Source organism: Heterodontus francisci, chromosome 24 (genome assembly GCF_036365525.1).
Source record: "Heterodontus francisci isolate sHetFra1 chromosome 24, sHetFra1.hap1, whole genome shotgun sequence".
Lineage (NCBI taxonomy): Eukaryota > Metazoa > Chordata > Chondrichthyes > Heterodontiformes > Heterodontidae > Heterodontus > Heterodontus francisci.
The window spans coordinates 58780962-58802102 of record NC_090394.1 but is presented as its reverse complement, the minus strand read 5'-3'; the positions used below and the strand labels follow the sequence as shown (position 1 = coordinate 58802102).

Genomic DNA, 21141 nt, shown 5'->3' with positions numbered 1-21141 from the left:
GAATTGGAGCAGTCTGGCATTTTGCTTCCAGGTCTCTGCCTAGCCATTCAGAGGACAATTGTTTAAAGTGTGCCAAAGATTAGATTGCATGATTCAAGCTATTCAATGCAGCTTGTTCTTATTGAAGGGAATGTCAGCATAGTTGGAGAGAAAACTGATATGGAACAACACCTGTTGGAGGGCATTAGCTAGCGGCCGAGTATGAGAATAACTCATGGCTGATGAGTTGGTTGCTGAAACACAAGCAGCTGCTGCTGGAACTCTGCACCTCCTGGAGCCATAGTTGAATGGGGCAAAGTAAGTGTCCCAAGTTGTGACCAGCAAGATAGTAACAATGCACTTATAGAGCTTATGTTGAGTTTTGTTGCTCAATATGCCACTTATAAGGAGTTGCCAAGATCTGATTTTTATCTAGGAAGGGTTGAAATTCACACGTAATTTGTCTTAATGACAAAGTAGTGACCATCATCCTTGGCAAGGGAGAAATAAGTGGTTTCTCAGCTCCAAGGTGACTTGGCTAGTGTTGGAAGTTCAAAATGACTTAGCAATCAAATAACTGCATATTTCAAGGTATGTTGAAGTTCACTAATGGAACATGGGACAGTAAATCTGTCACTTGGGGGTGGGCATTCTTCCTACTCCGCTCCAGAGGATCCTATATACTAATATCCTAACAGATAGTGTGGGTCGAACTGGGAAATCAATGAGAAGAGAGAGTCCAGTGCTTTGTAATGGTAAACTGCAGTTTTGGCTGGCTAACTGCAATTAGACCTCTGCACACATTGGTGATCTCTGAATCTTGGGTCTGCCAATCTGTACCTAAGTTTTCTATATTTGGGTAAGTGCGAACTGTTTCTTATAGAAACTGTGTGCACTTTGTGTCAAGTAAACATAAAATCTACAGGAGTAGTTTTCCTCCGTAACCTGTTTTATGCTTCTGCTCATGTCACATACCTATTTGACAGAAAAGGACGCAGGTATGAAAATTGGCTTCTGATATATTTAGTTCTTGACATTGATGTTAAAATGCCTCTTTTACTCTCTAAACAAAGCACTACTGTACATTTTTTTTAAAGTAAGTTTTGAAATTGCAGCATTGCAAAATTCATAAATAAATGGCTGGCCATACCGAATTACTTAACTCTGCATCTATCTGTAGAACACGAAGGTGGTGTCAGCTTCGTAAATATCGACCCTAATGGACTGAAAGTGCTAGCAGCAACCACTACAGGAAACCTCGGATACTTGGATATACCCAGCAGGGGCTATACCACACTAATGAGGTCACATACAAACAGAATTCTGGCTTTCTCAGTGGATGGAATAAGGAGACATCTAGTTACTGTATCTGAAGACTGCACCATCCGTGTGTGGGACTTGGATTCTATGCAACAGGTATGTGTATCCAGGTTAGAGGGTGAAGGATTTTTATCTCAAAGCATTTGGTATCTATCTTTGTATGTATATTTGAAGGGCTGCCTTTTGAAAACATGCCACCCTTTTCTAAAATAACTGACTGTTTTCACTTGTCGTACTGGCCTCTTAGGTTTTTGAATATAATAAAACAGAAAATTTTGGTTGCAATTCCCTTACATAGGTGCATAGTCAGAAAAATAGTATAATTACTGTTGTATATTCCTCCATGGTTAGTTCTCTGAGAAATGTGTTCTCATTCTCCTAGAGTAGCAGAAACTTATTATGTACCTCTATTTTTCTCTCTCTCCCTTTCTCCGCTTTCTTTCTCCCACTCCAAAAAATATCAACTCTCAATCTCTTCCAAACAGGGATCATACTCTTTAAGTGATTTCATGTTGCTTTGCTTCTTCATATATCTGATTTGTATAGAATATTTTAAGAGGGAGAGGATTTGTTTAAATTCAAAGGAATGTGTTGACTTACAAATCATGTTAATGTAGTTGTCTTGTAACTGAATACATGTTTTCATGAATAATAGTTATATGACTTTGTGACTGCTGAAGAGACTCCGTGTGCTGTGACATTTCACCCTATGCAGCAGATTTTTGCTTGTGGATTCAGCAGTGGAGTAGTGCGAATTTTTAATGTGGGGAATTCCAGTCTCCTGGCTGAACAGCGGTGAGTGCTCAATTCTATAGCAGTACTTTTTAGATTATGAACATTTTTTTATTTCAAAACTTGTTTGCCTACTTTGCTGTGGAGTGGATGAATGAGGTTTCAGTCCCAGGTTTTGCTGATGTTTTGTTTGTGTGGTCTCCAGGCAGCACAGGGGACAGGTGATTGGACTTGTGTTTGCTCCCAATGGAGAGTATATGTACAGTGCTGGGTCTCTGGGTTCATTGGCTCTGTACGATGCTACTGAGGAGGATCACCATGTTATCAGGATCTTGGGTAAGTTATGCATTTTGGATGCAGAATTTATCCCAGGTGAACAACTTGCAGCACATTCCAGTGGCCTTTGACTAAATTATGGGGTTAATTGATATTTGATGTGGGATGTTTGCGAGGAGATATTTGGAGGGCAGTCTGGGAAAGGGTTGAATGGATATGGATTTCACAAGTAACTGCAGCATTACCTGAGACCAAAATGACTGCCATCCCATAACTGCAGCCAATGATTTTGTTTCATTATTGGACTATAAATTTGCTTAAACATAGTTTGGGGAGAAGGAATTAAAGGGATGAAAACTGAAGAAAGTTCATATTCTAAAATCAGACAAGGGAGCAAATTTTCTTCTCATGATTTGGGCATAAAGCATTACAACATTGGAATGCCCGAAGATTTTCAAAAGTACTGTATAACTGCAGGTTCTTTCTTTTATTGCCTGGGTGTACTGTTACTTCTGGAGTCCCCCAAGGGTCTACCCTTGGCCCCCTCCTATTTCATAATCTGCATGCTGTCCATTGTCGACATCATATGAAAAGACATCAGGTTCCACATGTATGCTGACGACACCACCTCTGCTTCACTAGCACCTCTCTGAACTCCTCCACCATTTCTCATTTGTCTCGCTATTGTCCTGAATGAGCAGAAATTTCCCCTAACTAATTATTGGGAAGACTGAAACCATTGTCTTCAGTCCCATCACAAACTCAGTTCCCTAGCCACTGACTCCATCCCTCTCTCTGGTCACTGTCTGCAGCTGAACCAGACCATCACAACCTTGATATCTTATTTGAGATGAGCTTTTGGGAACATATCTGCTCCATCACCAAGAGTGCTTACTTCCACCTTCCTACTGCAGAGGGTTATGGATGCTCCATCATTGAGTATATTTAAAACTGAGATTTTTTTTGATCTCGGGGAATCAAGAGATATGGGGAGTGGGCAGGAAAGTAGAGCTGAGGCACAAAATCAGCCATTATCATATTTAATGGTGGAACAGGCTCAAGCGGTGGTATGGTCTACTCCTTCCATTTCTTATGCTCTTATGTAACAGAGCCTGTCTCTGTCCCTGCCTTAGCTCCTCTACTGCTGGAACGCTCATCTATGCCTTTGCTACCTCTAGATTTGACTACTCCTGACGAGCTTTGTATCTTCCATCCTCTGTAACTTGAACTCATCCAAAACTGCTGCCCGTATTCCAGCTCACATCAAGTCCCATTCAGCCACCAGCTTGATGCTGTCTGCATTACGTTAGCTGTTGGTCTGGCAATCCCTTTGATTTAAAATTCTCATCCTTGTTTTCAAAACCCTCAAGCTCTCACCTCTCCCTATCTCTGTAATCTCTTCGAGCCCTAAAATCCTCTATGATTTCTGATCTCCTCCAATTCTGGCCTCTTGCACATCTCCAATTTTAATTGCTGCACTCATTGGCAGCTGTGCCTTCAGCTGCCTGAACCCCAAGTTCTGGAATTCCCTCCCTAAACCTCTCTACCTCTCTCTTCCTTTCTTTATTGTGTGCAGTTTTGGTCTCCTTACCTAAGGAAGGATATACTTGCTATAGAGGGAGTACAGGGAAGGTTCACCAGACTGATCCCTGGGATAGTGGGATTATCCTATGAGGATAGATTGAAGAGACTGGGCATGTATTCTTTCGAGTTTAGAAGAATGAGAGGTGGTCTCATTGAAGCTTACAAAATTCTTAGGGCTCGACAGGGTGGGTGCAGGAAGGATATTTCCCCTGGCTGGTGAGTCTCAGAATAAGAGGTCATTGAGGACAGTGATGAGGAGGAATTTCTTCACTGAGGGTGGTGAATCTTTGGGATTCTCTACCTCAGAGGGCTGTGGAGGCTCAGTCATTGAGTATATATGGGCGGCACAGTGGTTAGCACCGCAGCCTCACAGCTCCAGCAACCCAGGTTCTGTTCTGGGTACTGCCTGTGCGGAGTTTGCAAGTTCTCCCTGTGCCCGTGTGGGTTTCCGCTGGGTGCTCCAGTTTCCTCCCACAGCCAAAGACTTGCAGGTTGATAGGTAAATTGGCCATTGTAAATTGCCTCTTGTGTAGGTAGGTGGTAGGAGAATGGTGGGGATATGGGATTAATGTAGGGTTAGTATAAATAGGTGGTTGTTGGTCGGCACAGACTCGATGGGCCGAAGGGCCTGTTTCAGTGCTGTATCTTTAAATAAATAAATAAATATATTCAAGACCGAGATCGATAGACTTCTAGCTATTAAAGATATCAAGCGATATGGGGATAGCACAGGAAAATGGCGTTTAAGGTAGAAGATCAACCATGATCTAGTTGAATAGTGGAGCAGGCTCTAGAGGCCGAATGGCCCACTCCTCCTATTTCCTGTGTTTAAGACGCTCTTTCAAACCTACCTGTTTGGCCAAGCTTTTGGTTATCTTCCCTTAAAGCACCTTATATAGCTCAGTCTCAAATTTTGTTTGATAGTGTTCTTGTGAAGTGCTTTGGGATTTTTTACTATGTGAAAGGCACGATGTAAGTGCAAGCTGTGGTTGTTGTTACACGAGTGCTTAGAGAAAATAGGGTGGGAAGATCAAATCTCTAATGGAAGCCCTCAATTTTCTGTGCATTTAAATTAACTGGATGAAAAATCAAGAATTGGGTCCTCCCGGCCAGATTTTCCTTTGTTGTCTGTCAACGATGCTTTACATCCAAGAGCTAAAGGGAAAAACTTGCCTAATGTATTCATAGAAAGAAATAGGGAAATGGTTTTCTGACCTCACTATGCAGTGAAAGCTCTATGTGCCAGCTGATGCTTTAATCTTTATCTGAAATGTTTTAGTTACTATGTGTACGCTGTTCTTCCAGGTAATGTTGTGGCAAGAGGCAGTTATCATGGTCCAGACGCACTAACAGTGAGCAGTGATAGCCGTTTCTTGGCTTTTGTGGGCCCATCTGAATACCTAGTCACTGTGATGGATGCTCGCTCACTAGATGAGGTAATCTGCCATTGTTCACCAGAGTAATTTTTCCTTATAACAACACATTGAAGGTCTGCTAAATGCATTTATTTTTTGAGCGCAAGTCTCTTGTGTTTTAAAAGTTCTTGTGCTACAAATCATTTGTAGCTCAGAGTGGATAGAAGGTCTGTTTTCTCCCCCCACCCCCCCGCCTTGGTTTCTGCCAATGTCATTTTGACCTCTAGGTGGACAAAAGCAGTCTGCTTGATAACTGTTCATAAATTTCTCCCTGTAGGAAAGCATTTACTCTCTTTGTGATATTTTAAAGCAGCAGCAAGGCTAAGAACATAAATTCAGCTTGTGAGGGATCAAGGCTGTGATAACCGATGTGACCATTCCACGCACATTCTTTTTTGTTGCTGTTCCAAGCTATGAATGACGCATATTTATTGCACATTCCTAGTTGTCCTGAGAAGATGGTGGTGGTCTTTCTCCTTGAATTACTGCAGTCCTTGTGATGGTACTACCATGATCGTGTTAAATAAGGAATTCCGAGAAATTGACCTAACAGGAATGCGGGAACAGCAATATATGTCCAAGTCACGATGTTGCATGACTTGGAGGGGAGATTAGAAGTGATGGTGTTCCCACAGGAATGCTGCCTTCGCCCTTTTAAATGTTCAAGGTCACGGAGCAGGTAGATGCTGTCGAAGTAAACTTGACGTGTTGCTGCAATGCATCCTATAGATAGTATGTACTGTAACCACAGTGAGTCAATGGTGGAGAGGGTGGGTATTGTGTTCAGTAGCAGCAGCAGTAATCAACTGAACTACTCCATCCTGGATGGTGTAAAGAGTCTTGGTGTGTTGCAGCTGCAGTTGTAACCATCCAGATGAGTGGCAAGTACTCCATCACTCTCGACTTGAGCCTTATAGATGGTGGACAGGCCTTGAGAAATCAGGAGGTGATCCACTCGTTCCTGGCCTCTTCCTCACTCTTGTAGCCCCATTGTTGCTATGGCAGGACAACTTCAACTTCTGGTCATTAGTGATGTCCCCTGCCCTTTCCACACCCCCCCTGCCCCCCCCCCCCCCCCCCCCCAGGATATTAAGTCCCCAACCATGGAGAATGGTGATCCCATTGAAGGTCAAGATGAGATGGCTAGACCTTGTCTTGGAGATGGTCAACATCTGGCATTTATGTGGTATGACTGTTATCTACCACTTATCAGTTCAAGTAGGATATTATCTAGGTCTTGGTCCAAGCTGGCATGGGCTACTTTGTTTTTTTTCTCTGAGGAGTTGTGAATGGATCTGAACACTGGAATCATCAGCAGATAGTCCCACTCCTGACCTTATGACTGAAGAATGATCGTTAATGAAATAGTTGAAGATTGGTGGGTTGAAGAAGCTTTCTTGAGGAACATCAACAACAAAATGTACTGGGGCTATGTTGGCTGCCCTCCAACAGCCAAAACCATTTTCCTTTGCGTCAGGTCTGACTCCAACCACTGGTGCATTTTCTTTTTTGAGTGCTGCCTTTATATAGAGGGCAGCTACTTTCTTGTGGCATTTAGCTTTTGCATCCATGTCTGGATCAAGGCTATGCTGAGATCTGGAACTAAAGGATTCTGCCAGAATCCAGCCTGAGTATCGGGTTATTGTTGAGTAGGTGTCGCTTGATGGCACCATTGATAATTTTACTGATGACTGGAAAGAGGCTGATAGGACAGTAATTGTCTTTTTATCCTTTTTTTGTGGATAAGACATACCTGGGAAATCTTCTACATTGTCGGGTAGATGCCTGTATCATAGCAGTACTGGAACAGCTTGACTCGGGGAACAGCTAACTGTGGTGTACAGACTTTCATTACTACAGCTAGGATTTGTCAGGAGACATCTCGTACACTGTCCGGTACACTGAGCCTCTTAATGTCAAGTGGAGTGAACTGAATTAGCCTGACATGAGCATCTGTGATGGTTGGGACCTTAGCAGGATTGGCTGAAGACACTGCAACTCTCCAACCTTGTCTCACGCAGTCATGTACTGGGCTTCACCATGGTCAGGGGCGGAGATGTTCATCGAACCGCTGCCGCCTCCTGTGAGTTGCTCGATTGTCCATCACCACTCTCAACTGAATGTGATGGGACTTACAACTTTGCTGTGATCTGTTGTTTCTTTGACTGCATAACAATGTCTGTGATCTGTTTTTAGTATTAGCATGCACGTCGCCCTGTGTAATAGCTTAACTACATTAAGTACTCATTCAAAGATCTGACTGGTATTGCTCCTGGCACAACGTTCTGCACTATGCCTGGTGCTGCTGCTCATGTGTTGTGCTGGAGTTATTCTCCTGGCTTGATGGTGATCAAGGACTGAGGGATTCACTGGGCTGTGAATTTACAGACTGTGATGCTATACAATTCTCATGGTGATGGCCCACAGAATCTCATGGATTCCCAGTTTTGAGTTGTTAGATCTGTCCTTAGAATATCCATTTAGCATAATAGCACTACCAAACTACATGGTGAAGGATGTCTTCATGGTGGAAACAAGACTTTGTATGGTGCTCACTTCTGCCGATGCTCTTATGGACAGATGTGTCTGTGACAGATCTGCTGTTGAGAGTGAGATCAAGTAGGTTACTTCAGTGTGTAGGATTCCTCATGATCTCACGCAGGCTCAGTCTTGTAGGGCTCAGCCAGCAAATAGTGATTTTAGATTTAGAGATACAGCACTGAAACAGGCCCTTCGGCCCACCGAGTCTGTGCCGACCATTAACCACCCATTTATACTTATCCTACACTAATCCCATATTCCTACCACATCCCACCTGTCCCTATATTTCCCTACTGCCTACCTATACTAGGGGCAATTTATAATGGCCAATTTACCTATCAACCTGCAAGTCTTTGGCATGTGGGGCGGAGCACCCGGAGGAAACCCACGCAGACACAGGGAGAACTTGCAAACTCCACACAGGCAGTACCCAGAATTGAACCCGGGTCGCTGGAGCTGTGAGGCTGCGGTGCTAACCGCTGCGCCACTGTGCTGCCCACTGTGGTCCTCACAAGCTGCTTTTGGTGGTGAATTTCCTTATCCAGACTACATTATGTGCCCTTCCATCAGAGTTTCCTCCAAGTGATTTTCAATATGGAGGCATACTGGTTATCAAGTGGGAAAGGGAGGCAGTCAATGATGATTAACTGGTTGTTACACTTCAGGAAGGGCATGGCCGTCCATGAAAGGGTGCAGAGGAGATTTGCCAGAATGGTTCCAGGGATGGAGAATTTTAGTTGCAAGGGTAGGTTGGAATAGCTGGGTTTGTTCTCCCTAGAACAAAGGAGATTGAGGGGGGATTTAATAGAAATGTACAAGATTATGAAAGGCATAGATAAGTTAGACAAGGAAAAACTGATCCCATTAACAAATGGTAGAAGGACTAGGGGGCACAGATTGAAAGTTTTGGGCAAAAGATGCAGGCGGAATACGAGGCAGCACCTTTTTAAGCAGCGGGTGGTAATGACCTAGGACTCATTGTCCACAGGATGGTGGAAGCAGAGACGATCAATGACTTCGAGAGGAAGTTGGATGGTCACGTGAGAGAAATAGACTTACAGGGCTCTGAGGATTGAGCCGGGGAGTGAGGCTGACAGTATAGCTCCATAGATAGCCGGCATCGACGTGATGGGTCAAATCGCCGCCTCCTGTGCTGTATGTAACTCTATGACCAGAGGTTCCCTTGACCTTGTTTGACCTGAAACTCTGAGACTGTGCCCCCTCCTCTGCTGGGTCTATCCTGGCAGTGGACTACAACATGCCAGTGATGGTGATAAAGGGATTGGGATGTTGGCTTGTAGATAAAATTTTGAGTACACTATGTTAGGTTAAGACTGAGAGTACAGCTCTCCCAACTTGGGCGCTAGTTTGTCAGCTCTGGCAGATTGATCGACTTTAGCACTATAGCAGGAAAGTTGGAAGATTGTTGCCTACCATAGACAAAGCTGCTTTATTACTAGAAGAGAAGTGTAGAATATGGGTCTCACCAGTGATTCCAGAAAATTTATTTGAGTTGAATGTTGACCAGCAACAATTGTGTTTTCTTCAGAAATCAGTGACATAACAATAGATAGAAAATTTACTGTAGGAACTTCCTGTATTGGAATTGCCTCCCTATATAAATTGAAATAAAGGGTGCCAGTACCCTGTTTTTCTTCAGTTGTCTGTTCACTTTTCATTGCATACAGTGTTTAGAAATTTGCTTTAAGTTATTTTCCTCTTGCACAGAATTAGAGAATGAGTACAAAGGTTTGTTCATTTGGGGTCTGTAGTGTTACTTCAGTCAACCTATTATTCTGTAAAGTGCATGCAAAGTTTCTCTAGGAATGGTGTTGATTCTTGCATCCATCTAAATTTTGATTCAGCAAATGTGACACAGCTGTCGCAGTGTGCGTTTGCAACAGAGGAGAAAAGCAGCTTCTGCTCTCATCAGCGTCATACATTAAAGAAAACATGATAAAATCGGTGATGATAAAAGTGGTTAACCCCTTTTCAATCTGTGCACCATTCAGGTTTCATTGGAACCTCAAACTTTTCTACTTTAGAACAGTAAATGAGTCTTGCCGTAGCTTCTTGGATAGTTTCTGGATGTCACTCACTCCCAGGGTGTGACGACTACAATGTAGGTTTGCAGGCACATTGTATGAGCAGCAATAGGCTGTTTCCATTTATACATTTTTTTGTTGCAGATAATGCTTGTAGATGTCAGTATTCTGGACCTGGAAACAACCACCCTTGACACCGCTCTCAAAGTCTGTTATCCTTCTGCTGCAATCAGCCAGCTGCTAGTCACTACCTCCGCAAATAAGATACTGTGGCTGAATGCAAGGACTGGGAAATTGATTCGAGAGGTACACATCTTATGATGAGGGCATTTCTTAGTAAAAGATATAAAGTTAGGTGGTACTTGGGCCAAATGCAATTGTAGCACTGCATTAAGGGAATACTGCAGTTGATGATACAACAGTGCCCTTATTAAAAAAATATTTGTTTGAAAAATACATTTACATCCTATGTTTAAAATTATTAAAGATTTGTTTACAGTTCCCTGGTGGCTCAGCTGGTTAAGGCAGTGAGTAATTGTCACACAGATCAGGAATATCCTAGGTTCAGTCCCTGAACTGTGCTAAGTTAACTGATCTCAGTTGGGTGTTGCAATTGGCCTTCGTGCAAGTTTAGATTTATTTGAAATTAAAATGTTGGGTTTTGATTTTGCTAAGTCGGCAATTGTTTGGTCTTAACATGTTTTAGTGTTTTAATTTGTTGAACACAACCTGTACTACTTTGATTTATTTCAGACAGCTCACCCTCTTTGATCAGTGCCAATACCTATGGGAAAAGGCATTTGACATTGGTTGAATTATTACAGGCTCTGAACCAGAGCCCGAGCGGAATATACTGGACATGCCTATTCTCTTGGGATTATACAGCAAATATGCTCTTTGTTTTATAGTAATTGGACTTACTTATTCCAATAGATTTGTAATATACACAAGACGGTCTCCTCATCTTTAGCTGTGAGTGAGGACATTCGGTACCTACTGACTGCTGGGGAGAAGGTCATTAAAATCTGGGATTATCATATGAAACAGGAGAATAATTTCCAGGTATGGAATTCCAGTGATAATGCATTTTGAACAGGTTAAACTGACATACTACTTCAATACCAATACACAAGCAAAATCAGGATTTTGATTAACATCTCATTTATACTGATGCATTAAAAGAAAGAATGAAGAAGGAAGTGATTTTTGAAAAAAATCAGCGTCTCCCTTTTTTCCACGTGAAATTTCCTCCCATATGTCATGCAAAACTAAAAGGACAGGTCAGAGTCCTGCTTTTGGATATTCATTGTTGCTACTTTGTGTGTCATTAAGTGCTTTGCTGGAGTGATTTGGTGCAATCTCTGATTTTTCACCATCTCTGTGCCTATAATCACAGTGAACTCACTGTTAGAATATGGGGATGCAGTGTGGCCAATTACCCCTCTAGCATATTACGATGGAGTTCACCATTGTGGGGTTCTGGAAATACTTTAAAGGGAAGGAAAGCACTGAACACAGTTGAGTTGAGTTCCCTGATGGAATTATGTCCAGGCATGCACAGTTATTGTTTTGAGATGCATCTTAATAATGTTTTTATACGCAATGCATTTGTAGCTTTCTTATGTTTGTGAATGCATCTGAACCGTATCTAACTATAAGTTGAAGTAAGTTATTCTAAACTTGTGTAAATCATTGGTACGGTCGCATTTAGAATATCATATGCTGTTTTGGGCCCTTCAAAAGACATTGAAGCATTGGAAGGTGTTCAGAGATTAGCAACAATGTTGACAGTGGGGCTCTAACTAAAGAGAGATTTGCAGAACTGAACTTATTTTCATGAGAGAAAAAATGATTGTGAGGAAATGTGATTCATGAATGGATAATGTAAGTGAAAGGTTATTTAACTTGTATTGTAAGTGCACTACTGGAGGATGTGAATATAGAAGTAAAGAACCTCAAAAAGATGAGGTTAGGATGACTTATTTTTATGTAATTTCTCCTGTTCCAGAGTAGTGAATGTGTGGAATAGATTGGCAACTGAATCAGTTAATCCTGGTTCAATTGGACTTTTAAAAATGCAGCTAATTGCATATCTGGTTGGAAACTGGATTGAAGATCATAAGAATGCCGTATGAAACATGACGGTTTCTGAATGGCTGAGACTGTGAAGGGATGCACCTGTGGATGTAGAGAGGTAGAAATTTCAACATGAAAATGAGGAATCCAATGCATGGCCATCATACAACTACAGACGCGAGAAAGATAAATAAAAATTGGCATATGACACAAGTGGACGAAGGTGCTTTAGGTGTTATCTTCAGGTGTAGCAGAAAAACATGAAGAAAACCCATTCTCTTGAGATTTTGGGAAGTATTCAACAGTCAGTTTCAAGTGAAAAATTACTAAAAACCTGAACATGTCCACTGATTTTATGCACAAGGTGCTAAAATTCCAAACCTTGTAAAATCACTAAGGTTCTCTGTTCAGTTGTTAGTCTATGTTGAGTTGACTCATATCAGCCAAAGCAGTAAAGTTGGCAGGCTTCCCATTCCCTAATGTTTGTCCAGTTGCCAATGATGAAAAGTATGTGTGCGAACTCGGAGATGGCAGGATTATTTGGTTGCGGTGATTTGCGCTGTTGAAAGGCCTGCCAACATACTGAAGAGTGGGCACTTGGGCTGAGTAAGTGGGCTTCCAACATCTGGAACTCTGCCGTAGCAAGAGTCACTGCATTAGGTGAGGAAGGGAAATGCTGAAATTAAAAACAAATTAAAAATGAAGAACCTTATTCATGACAAATCCAGTGTATGTAGAATCACAGAACTGACATTGTTATGACCAGGTGAGAAAGAGGACTAGGGTTCCCTTTCAGCCTTCACCTGGTCTTACCGTAACAGTGTTTAATTTTTAAACACACTGTGTTTTTAGCTCCCCTTGATGAATCCTTGTTCACCGCTTTCCAATTATAAGGCAAAGAAACCAGCACAACAGGTTTTCTTAGGTTTAAAGAAGTATTAAATTAAACTCTAATTCAGTTATCGCCTACGGATACACAATGCACCCTTGCCAGCAAGCATACACAATACACACATGAAGATAGGGACAGAAAGAGCAGAAGAAAAATAAAGTGGAAAAGTTTGAGGCCATCTCTGAAGGGGCTTTTTGTTACTGTGCTTCCAGCTCGCTGTAGAGGCCTTGATTGTAGGTAGATCTTGCTTTTTGTTGGGGCCCAGTATTCTTCTTAAACCTTGTTCACTGTAGGAGACTTTTCTCTCTTGGGGTTCATGTGTCTTAAGTAGGTTTTCGAGTTCTGTGAGAAAGAGATGGGAGCAGACAGACAGGAGAGGAGGTCTGTTTCAGTCCAACTGCATTCTGCTTTCTCCAGACTTTTAGTTCGAACTGCAATGGCTAGTTAGTCATGTGACTAACTGGTCTGACCATGTCTCTTTGTGGATTGAATTAGAGCAGGGAATAGCTCCTTTGTCTACAAGCACTGTATGCTAATATGTAGAGGTGTCTTTCCAGCCAGGGGCCTAGCAACCCCTTCTCACAGGCTTTCTCTTCTTCCCAGCAACAATTTGAAATTTAATGTCCATGTGACGAAATTAATGTGCCTCATTCTTGGCAGGTGGGGGCCTGCATGACAACCTGGTCACATTGATAGTCTATTCCTTAATCCAAACTTTTATACGTATAGTAGAAACTATGTTCATTATAGTACAACTGGTCCTGCGCAGCCGGATGTCAGTTTTCAGAAAGATTTGTCTTATTTTCTAGCTGGTTGGATGGATTGATACCCTGTGCAAATGGATTTTGGTTCGCCATGTCATCCAGCTTTTTAGACTGCCTGTCTTCTCCAAGAGTGAAGCATGTCTGTCAGTTTAGTTTGGATTGCTCAGCTCCTTCTGTTCACAGTTGTGCTGCATGTTATTTACACTTCTCAGCAGGTACTCTTCTGGATAGTTTCCACTCTTGTTTGTATTTGTTCTTACCAGATGTTCATTGGTCACTCTGAAACAATTCAGCAAGCTACATTCACTCCAGACCAGCTGAGTGTAATCAGTGTTGGCGATGCAATATTTGTCTGGGATTTTCTTGCTTCTGTACGAGACCAGGAGACCAAGTAAGTAAAATGTTATTGGTATTTATACATGAGAAATTCTTTGGCCTCTTTCTGGATTGTGGCTGCACTTTAAGGGTCTTATGGACCTCTAGCAAGAATTTATTTTGGTATGATTTGAATGTTCGGTCGATATGTCTTTTTGCTTTCTGGTGTGACACAGTTTCCAGGGTTTCTTTTCTCTGGAAGAACATAAAATTGAGACGAGTTGGTAAGTAAAGCAGTCAAGTTAGCACACTGTTTTAGAAGAGAGTTTAAATGAATAGGTTGTATTATTCATTGATGGGTTATTAATTATTGCTATTTTTCTTTCTTGGCAGTCTTCCCTCAAGTCAGCCATTTGCCCTTCATGGTGCTGGTGAGTTTTCACCACTTAAAAGCTATTGCTTTCCATCTGAGTAATCTTGAACCAAGTAGAATTTGTGTATTACTTCTTTTCCTGCTAGCCCTTGGGTTCTTGTGTGACTCTGTGCCAGTTTTTTTAAACTCCTGCCAATACCATTATTGACTTTCCAGTGAGACCCTTCCTAACTGAGATATTTTGAAGTGGGAAAGAAAGATATAGGCAGGAATGCCAGGCAGATAAAGCTGCAGGAGAACTTCACTAGGATTGCCTGCTGTGACCCTTATATTCACAACTGCAGAGAGAAGTGACCTGGCCACACTTTGCAGACATTTAGTTCTTACAGAGGCCCTGTTTCCCAAGGGAAGGTGTAATAGCAGACCCAATGACACCATTAAGTTATGAAAATGTCTGACTCAACATAATAAGTGCTTCCTTAGAAGCACCTCAAACATATTTAAATCGTGCTTTGGTGATACTTGCAAGAAAAGTTGCTGTACTAGTCCACAGTCAATATATTCTGATGGTCATATCTGTCAAGATGCCATGAACTCAGGGTGCTGGCTCTTGCACATTTACCTGGCAGTGACCTTGAAGAATTGTCTTTACAGGGTCCAGATCAGCAGAGAATCAGATGTAGAGTCATGCCATCTTTTGCAAGGACACTTGCAGCTGACATGCACTATAGAGCTGGCACTTTAATGGCCAACTGCAACCTGAAATTTGACTCCACCTCCTTTTGAGGGAGGCCGATTGGTGTGGATGGTGCAGGAATTTTTTAAAATTTGTTTCATGGGATGTGGGCGTTGCTGACCAGGCCAGCATTTATTGCCTATTGCTAATTTCCTATGAGAAGGTGGTGGTGAGCTGCCTTCTTGAACTGCTGCAGTTCATGTGGTGTAGGTACACCCACAGTGCTATTAGGAAGGGAGTTCTAGGATTTTGATGCAGCGACAGTGAAGGAACGGCGATATAGTTACAAGTCAGGATGGTGTGTGGATTGGAGGGGAACTTGCAGGTGGTGGTGTTCCTACGCATCTGCTGCCCTTGTCCTTCTAGGTGGTAGAGGTTGCGAATTTGGAAGGTGCTGCCTGAGTAGCCTTAGTGAATTGCTGCAGTGCATCTTGTCGATGGTACACATTGCTGCCACTGTGCATTGATGGTGGAGGGAGTGAATGTTTGTGAATGGGGTGCCAATCAAGGGGGTTGCTATGTTCCAGATGGTGTCGAGCTTCTTGAGTGTTGTTGGAGCTGCACCCATCCAGGCAAGTGGAGAGTATTCCAACACACTCCTGACTTGTGCCCTGTAGATGGTGGACAGGCTTTGGGGAATCATAAGGTGAGTTACTTGCCACAGGATTCCTAGCCTCTGACCTCTTGTAGCCTTGGTATTTATATGGCTACTCTAGTTCAGTTTCTGGCCAATGGTAACCCCCAGGATGTTGAGAGTGAGGGATTCGGCAATCGTAATGCTATTGAATGTCAAGAAGAGATGGTTCGATTCTGTCTTGTTGGAGATTGGTATTGCCTGGCACTTGTGTGGTGCGAATGTTACTTGCCGCTTATCAGCCCAAGCCTGGATATTGTCCAGATCTTGCTGCATTTTGACACGACTGCTTCAGTATGTGAGGACTCGCGAATGGTGCTGAACATTGTGCAATCATCAGTGACCATCCCCAGTTCTGACCTTATGATTGAAGGAAGGTCATTGATGGAGCAGCTGAAAATGGTTGGGCCTAGGACACTACCCTGAGGAATTCCTGCAGTGATGTCCTGGAGCTCAGATGATTGACCTCCAACAACCACAACCATCTTCCTTTGTGCTAGGTACAATTCCAACCAGCGGAGAGTTTCCCCCCCCGATTCCCATTGAGTCCAGTTTTACTTGGGCTGCTTGATGCCATACTCGGTCAAATACTGCCTTGATGTCAAGGGCAGTCACTCTCACCTCACCTCTTGAATTCAGCTCTTTTGTCCATGTTTGAACCTGTAATGAGGTTAGGAGCTGAGTGGCCCTGGCGGAACCCAAACTGAGCGTCACTGAGCAGGTTGTTGCTAAGCAAGTGCCGCTTGATAGCACTGTTGATGACACCTTCCATCACTTTACTGATGATTGAGAGTAGACTGATGGGGCGTAATTGGCCACATTGGATTTGTCCTGCTTTTTGTGTACAGGACATACCTGGGCAATTTTCCACATTGCTGGGTAGATGTCAGTGTTGTAGCTGTACAGGAACAGCTTGGCTAGGGGCCCGGCAAGTTCTGTAGCACAGGTCTTCAGTATTATTGCCGGAATGTTATCAGGGCCTGTAGCCTTTGCAGTATCCAGTGCCTTCAGTCGTTTTTGATATCACGTGGAGTGAATCATTGGCTGAAGACTGGCATCTGTGATTCTGGGGACTTTAGGAGAAGGCCAAGATGGATCATGCACTCAGCACTTGTGACTGAAGATTATTGCAAATGCTTCAGCCTTATCTTTTGCACTGATGTGCTGGGCTCCCCCATCATTGAGGATGGGGATATTTGTGAAGCCACCTCCTCCTGTTAGTTGTTTAATTGTCCACCACCATTCACGACTGGATGTGGCAGGACTGCAGAGCTTAGATCTGATCCGTTGGTTCTGGGATCGCTTATCTCTGCAACTGAAGATGGTTGAGCCTATGACACTGCTCTGAGGAAACTCCTGCAGTGATGTCCTGGGGCAGAAACCTTCAAAATGAGGTGTCAACCTGTCGAAGCTACAACCCAGGACTACTTGCATGCCAAACAGCTGCTTCATCAATGACCTCCTTCAATCATAAGCTCAGAAGTGGGGATGTTCGCTGATGATTGCACAATGTGGTGGCGGACATCCTTCCTTGTGTCTCATGCAGAATCGCTTCCATTTCAGCAGCCATTAAATGGGGTTAATGCTGGGCTGCTCCAACACCTGCCTGTAGACTCATGTCAGCACTTTGGGTTTCCTTTTCTTCATTATTTCCTGCCACTTAGTAAAGAAGGAAGAAGTGACCTGCATTTATTTAGTGCATTTAACATCCACAGGACTTCCAAAAGCACTTTGCATAGCCAACTGATTGTTATTGTTGTAAAGAAAGGATTCCCATTTATATTGTGCCTGTCATGACTAAGGGTGTCGCAAAGTGCTTTGCAACTAATGAACTAATTTTGAAGTGTAGTCACTGATGTAATGTAGAAAAGTGTGTTGGCCAACTCACTACAAGGGAAATGTCTGAGCCTCCACTCTTGGACTCCCCACAGAGCTATGACTGTGACTAAAGATTGGAGGACTGTAGGTGCAAACCTCCATACGAACACACTTGTGGTCCAGAACAATATATTTCCGCATCTGGGTTGTATTCATGACGAGCAGCATTTATATTGCAACGAAAATGTTAAACAATGAATTTAATCTAATTCTCATTTTTATTTTAGAAGCTGCCTCAATTGCAGAGAGCAATGAGCTATTTCAAAACAGTGGGATGCCTCGTCAATCAGTACCAGTCCCCAGCTCCTCCCCACCACAGCTCATTGTCAGTGCTATTGAAATAAATGAACAGGATGGTGAGTACTACAGTGGGCAGTTTTGGGTTCCCATCCAGTTACTGCACATGCATTAAGAATATACAGTATACCACTGCAGTCATGCCATGGGAGCTTTTAAATCCATCTGAAGATGCATTTCATCATGAACATTTCATCTGAAAGATGGCACCTTGAAGATTATATGCTTAAGATTATGATGTAGTATTTGAACCCACAATTGGTTATCTAATAAAGACCAATAATTGAACTAGGAGAAACACCTCCCTTAATGCATAATTACCCCAAACTCCAGAAACCTATCTGGAAATAACTATATTTATGACTATATAGATTTTTAAATAATTATTTTATAATTACATGCAATAAATCATCAGCCAAGAATCTGCATTCAATTCTTGGATTATCCAGGGAAAATTGTTCTATAATGCTCATAGGTTCTTTACAAATTTAAAGCATTAATTTTTCAGGTGAATGTTTCAAATACAATACCATATATATAGGCTTGTGTCTACAAGTATTTCCTGTTTTGTAATGCTTTCACAATTGAATGTTCACCATCAATTGGCTGAAAATGAAACTGCAAATCTGTAGAAGTAGGCAAACTATAAATCAAAAGCGAGTAAAGTAGCCAAAAAACTGATAACCTTCTAAGGAGTTATGAAAACAAAAAATGCTAAATGACCAGATAGGTGAGTCTACCAATAAAATAAAGGTGATGAACCAGTTAAATCATTGAAAACACCTTCTGGAAAATGTCATGCACCATTGTTCCAATAATTCCTAACGTTCAGAGTCAAATTACGACCATTTAAAAATTACATACAGTCCCCATCACTTATATCGCCCACACTTATCACAGGTCACTTCCTATATTGGGCAAATGGCACTAGCCATTTTCGATTACCGTAAGAGTCAATTACATTGGTATCACTTGTAACGTATTAAGTGCACCAACTATTTTGGACTGTTCAATAAGTACTTGCCCTGCACTTATTTAAAAGGCACTGCTGATTTTGGGTAAGGTTGTGTCTTCAAGCAATTTCAATCAGCTGTTTGTGCCTCATTACGGTGTATTTGCTTTAGTGATGAGATTCTGGATGCAACTGCCAACAATTAGATGCAGTTGCTAGGTCAGGACTTGCTTTTTAAACATCTGTTGATTACTTGGCATTTTAGTTTTACTGTCCACTGCTTTTAATAGGCAAATTTTGCTGAACCAACTTGTTTGCTGTAAGCCACGAGGACTGTGCTACAATAACGAGATTAAATTTACCAAGTGAATTGTCTGATAACTTCTTCAACAAAGATATCAAAAGACATTTCAAGGCCTCAGCCAGTTTCAAAAGCTTTAGAGTTCAAGGTGCTCTCTGGTGGAAATGTTATATCTTTCACCAGCAAGAGTGTTTGGGTTGCTCCTGTATCCCTGAGTATAATAGGTTTGCCTGCATCACTTAAAGGAATGGAGTTACTTTCCCCTTTGATAAAAATTCATTATAACTTTCAGGTATCTTATTCTTAACCTCTACACTCACTCTAGTTTTTGTATCTGGTTTTACAAATGCCGATAAAGCTATAGCCTGGTCTGCTATACTGTCAGTCAGAGTCTTTTCCTCTGCATTAGCTTTGCGTACCCCAAGAAGTCCTAGGGGTTTACCTCGCAATTTCCAGCATTCTGAGCGAAGATGACCCATTTTGTGGCAATGATAACACTTCGACTTGCAAACCACACTTCTACCCTCTGCACCTTCCTTCCTGGCCTGAGGAGGTGATACTGGGGTATATCCAGCTGTTCCTTCTTGTCCCCGGCTACTTGCCTTTCTTTCATTCTCCTGCTTTCCTTCTCGAGTTTATGGGGGTAACGGGCAAAAGGTTTTGGCTTATTCACAAGCTCAAAATCATCAATTTCCGTTGCTTGCCTAGCTTACAAAACTTTCAGGTTATCTACAAGAGTTCTCACTACTGAAGGAATGGAATTTTTAAACTCTTCCATGAGAATCAATTCTCAAAGGTTCTCATGTGGTTTCCATCTTTAATGCCCATATCCAACGGTCAAAATTAATTTGCTTCACCCTCTCAAATTCTGCATACGTCTGCCCAGCCAATCTCCGTAAGTTCCGAAACTTCTGACGGTAAGCTTCAGGGAATAACTCCTACGCAGCGAGAATAGCCTTTTTGCCATCTCATAATCTGCAGAAGCCTCTTCAGGAAGCATTCATAAACTTCATGAGCTATGCCCATCAACCTGCTTTGCATAAGCAGTATCCAGTTTTCCTTCGGTCATTTCATCTGTTTCAAAAGATATGAAAAATGCCTCTACGCCCATTCCTCAAACTTAGGAAGAGCTTATATAAATTTAAAAAGCTTTTCGATGGGTCCAGGGCTGAATTCAGATACTTCCTGACCCGAATTTTCCCTGGAGTCAAGACTACCCATTTATCTTAGTTCCAGCTTTCTTAATTTAAATTCCCTTTCTTCTCTCTGAAATGCTCTTTTTTTTCTTTCCTCTTTTTCCAATTCAAGTTTTCTTATTGCTATTTCTTTTTCTGTTTCGTGTTGAAGCCTAAGTTCTTTTTCATTTCTTGTTCCTGCTCAAGTTTTTTCGTTTCCAACTGAATTCTGGTCAATTCCACTGTAAACTCTCTTACTGTCATCTTCCTCCTCTTCAAATTTTATATGTTGGACTATTACATCAAATATCACTGCTTTGTTGGCACCTGATTTCAAGTCTAACCTCAATTTTGCCAGCAATTCTTTTAGTTTATTCTTAGTTAAAGTTATCAAGTCACTGAGGGAAACATTCTCCTTTCCCTGAAACTCTGCTGCAACTGCTAATGCCATTCTGATGGTATAGACTATACCTTATTATACAAGAAACATGGTTCCTTTTATTTTTTTTTGTAATTGGTGTTCGATTTGGAACCCAACAATTGAGTTACCAATTAATATGATCCCAAACGCAAGAGCAATTAATATGATGCCAGACGCAAGACCCCAATCTATGTGTTATCCCAGAGATGAGCAATTAATATGATTGCAAATGCAAGCCCCCCAATTAGTCTGATCCCGGACGAGATGTCCAATTAAAATATGTTACGACTGAGGTGGGAGCAATGCATCGTCAATTCAGTCCCATCACTCCACAGGTTGCAGCATATTATTAAAACGAAACGCTCAAGTAACACCCAGAATAACACAGACCAAACCAGGAATGCTTAGACAACAACAAATTAACTATTTATTAAA

At 42.0% G+C, this 21141-nt stretch overlaps 1 protein-coding gene across 6 annotated transcripts in view; it reads left to right on the top strand.

Moving 5' to 3' along the window:
• Positions 1-21141, top strand: part of wdr90 (WD repeat domain 90) — a 104614-nt gene that overhangs the window by 40287 nt on the left and 43186 nt on the right. For 5 of the 6 annotated variants that reach the window (XM_068056293.1, XM_068056296.1, XM_068056292.1 and 2 more), the window contains 9 exons: positions 1160-1395; positions 1955-2094; positions 2237-2367; positions 5197-5327; positions 10037-10198; positions 10826-10954; positions 13888-14015; positions 14333-14370; positions 17788-17916. In XM_068056293.1, the coding sequence (XP_067912394.1) occupies positions 1160-1395; positions 1955-2094; positions 2237-2367; positions 5197-5327; positions 10037-10198; positions 10826-10954; positions 13888-14015; positions 14333-14370; positions 17788-17916 (1224 nt within the window). The remainder of the gene's footprint in view (positions 1-1159; positions 1396-1954; positions 2095-2236; positions 2368-5196; positions 5328-10036; positions 10199-10825; positions 10955-13887; positions 14016-14332; positions 14371-17787; positions 17917-21141) is intronic. The other variant, XM_068056295.1, reaches the window with a different exon arrangement.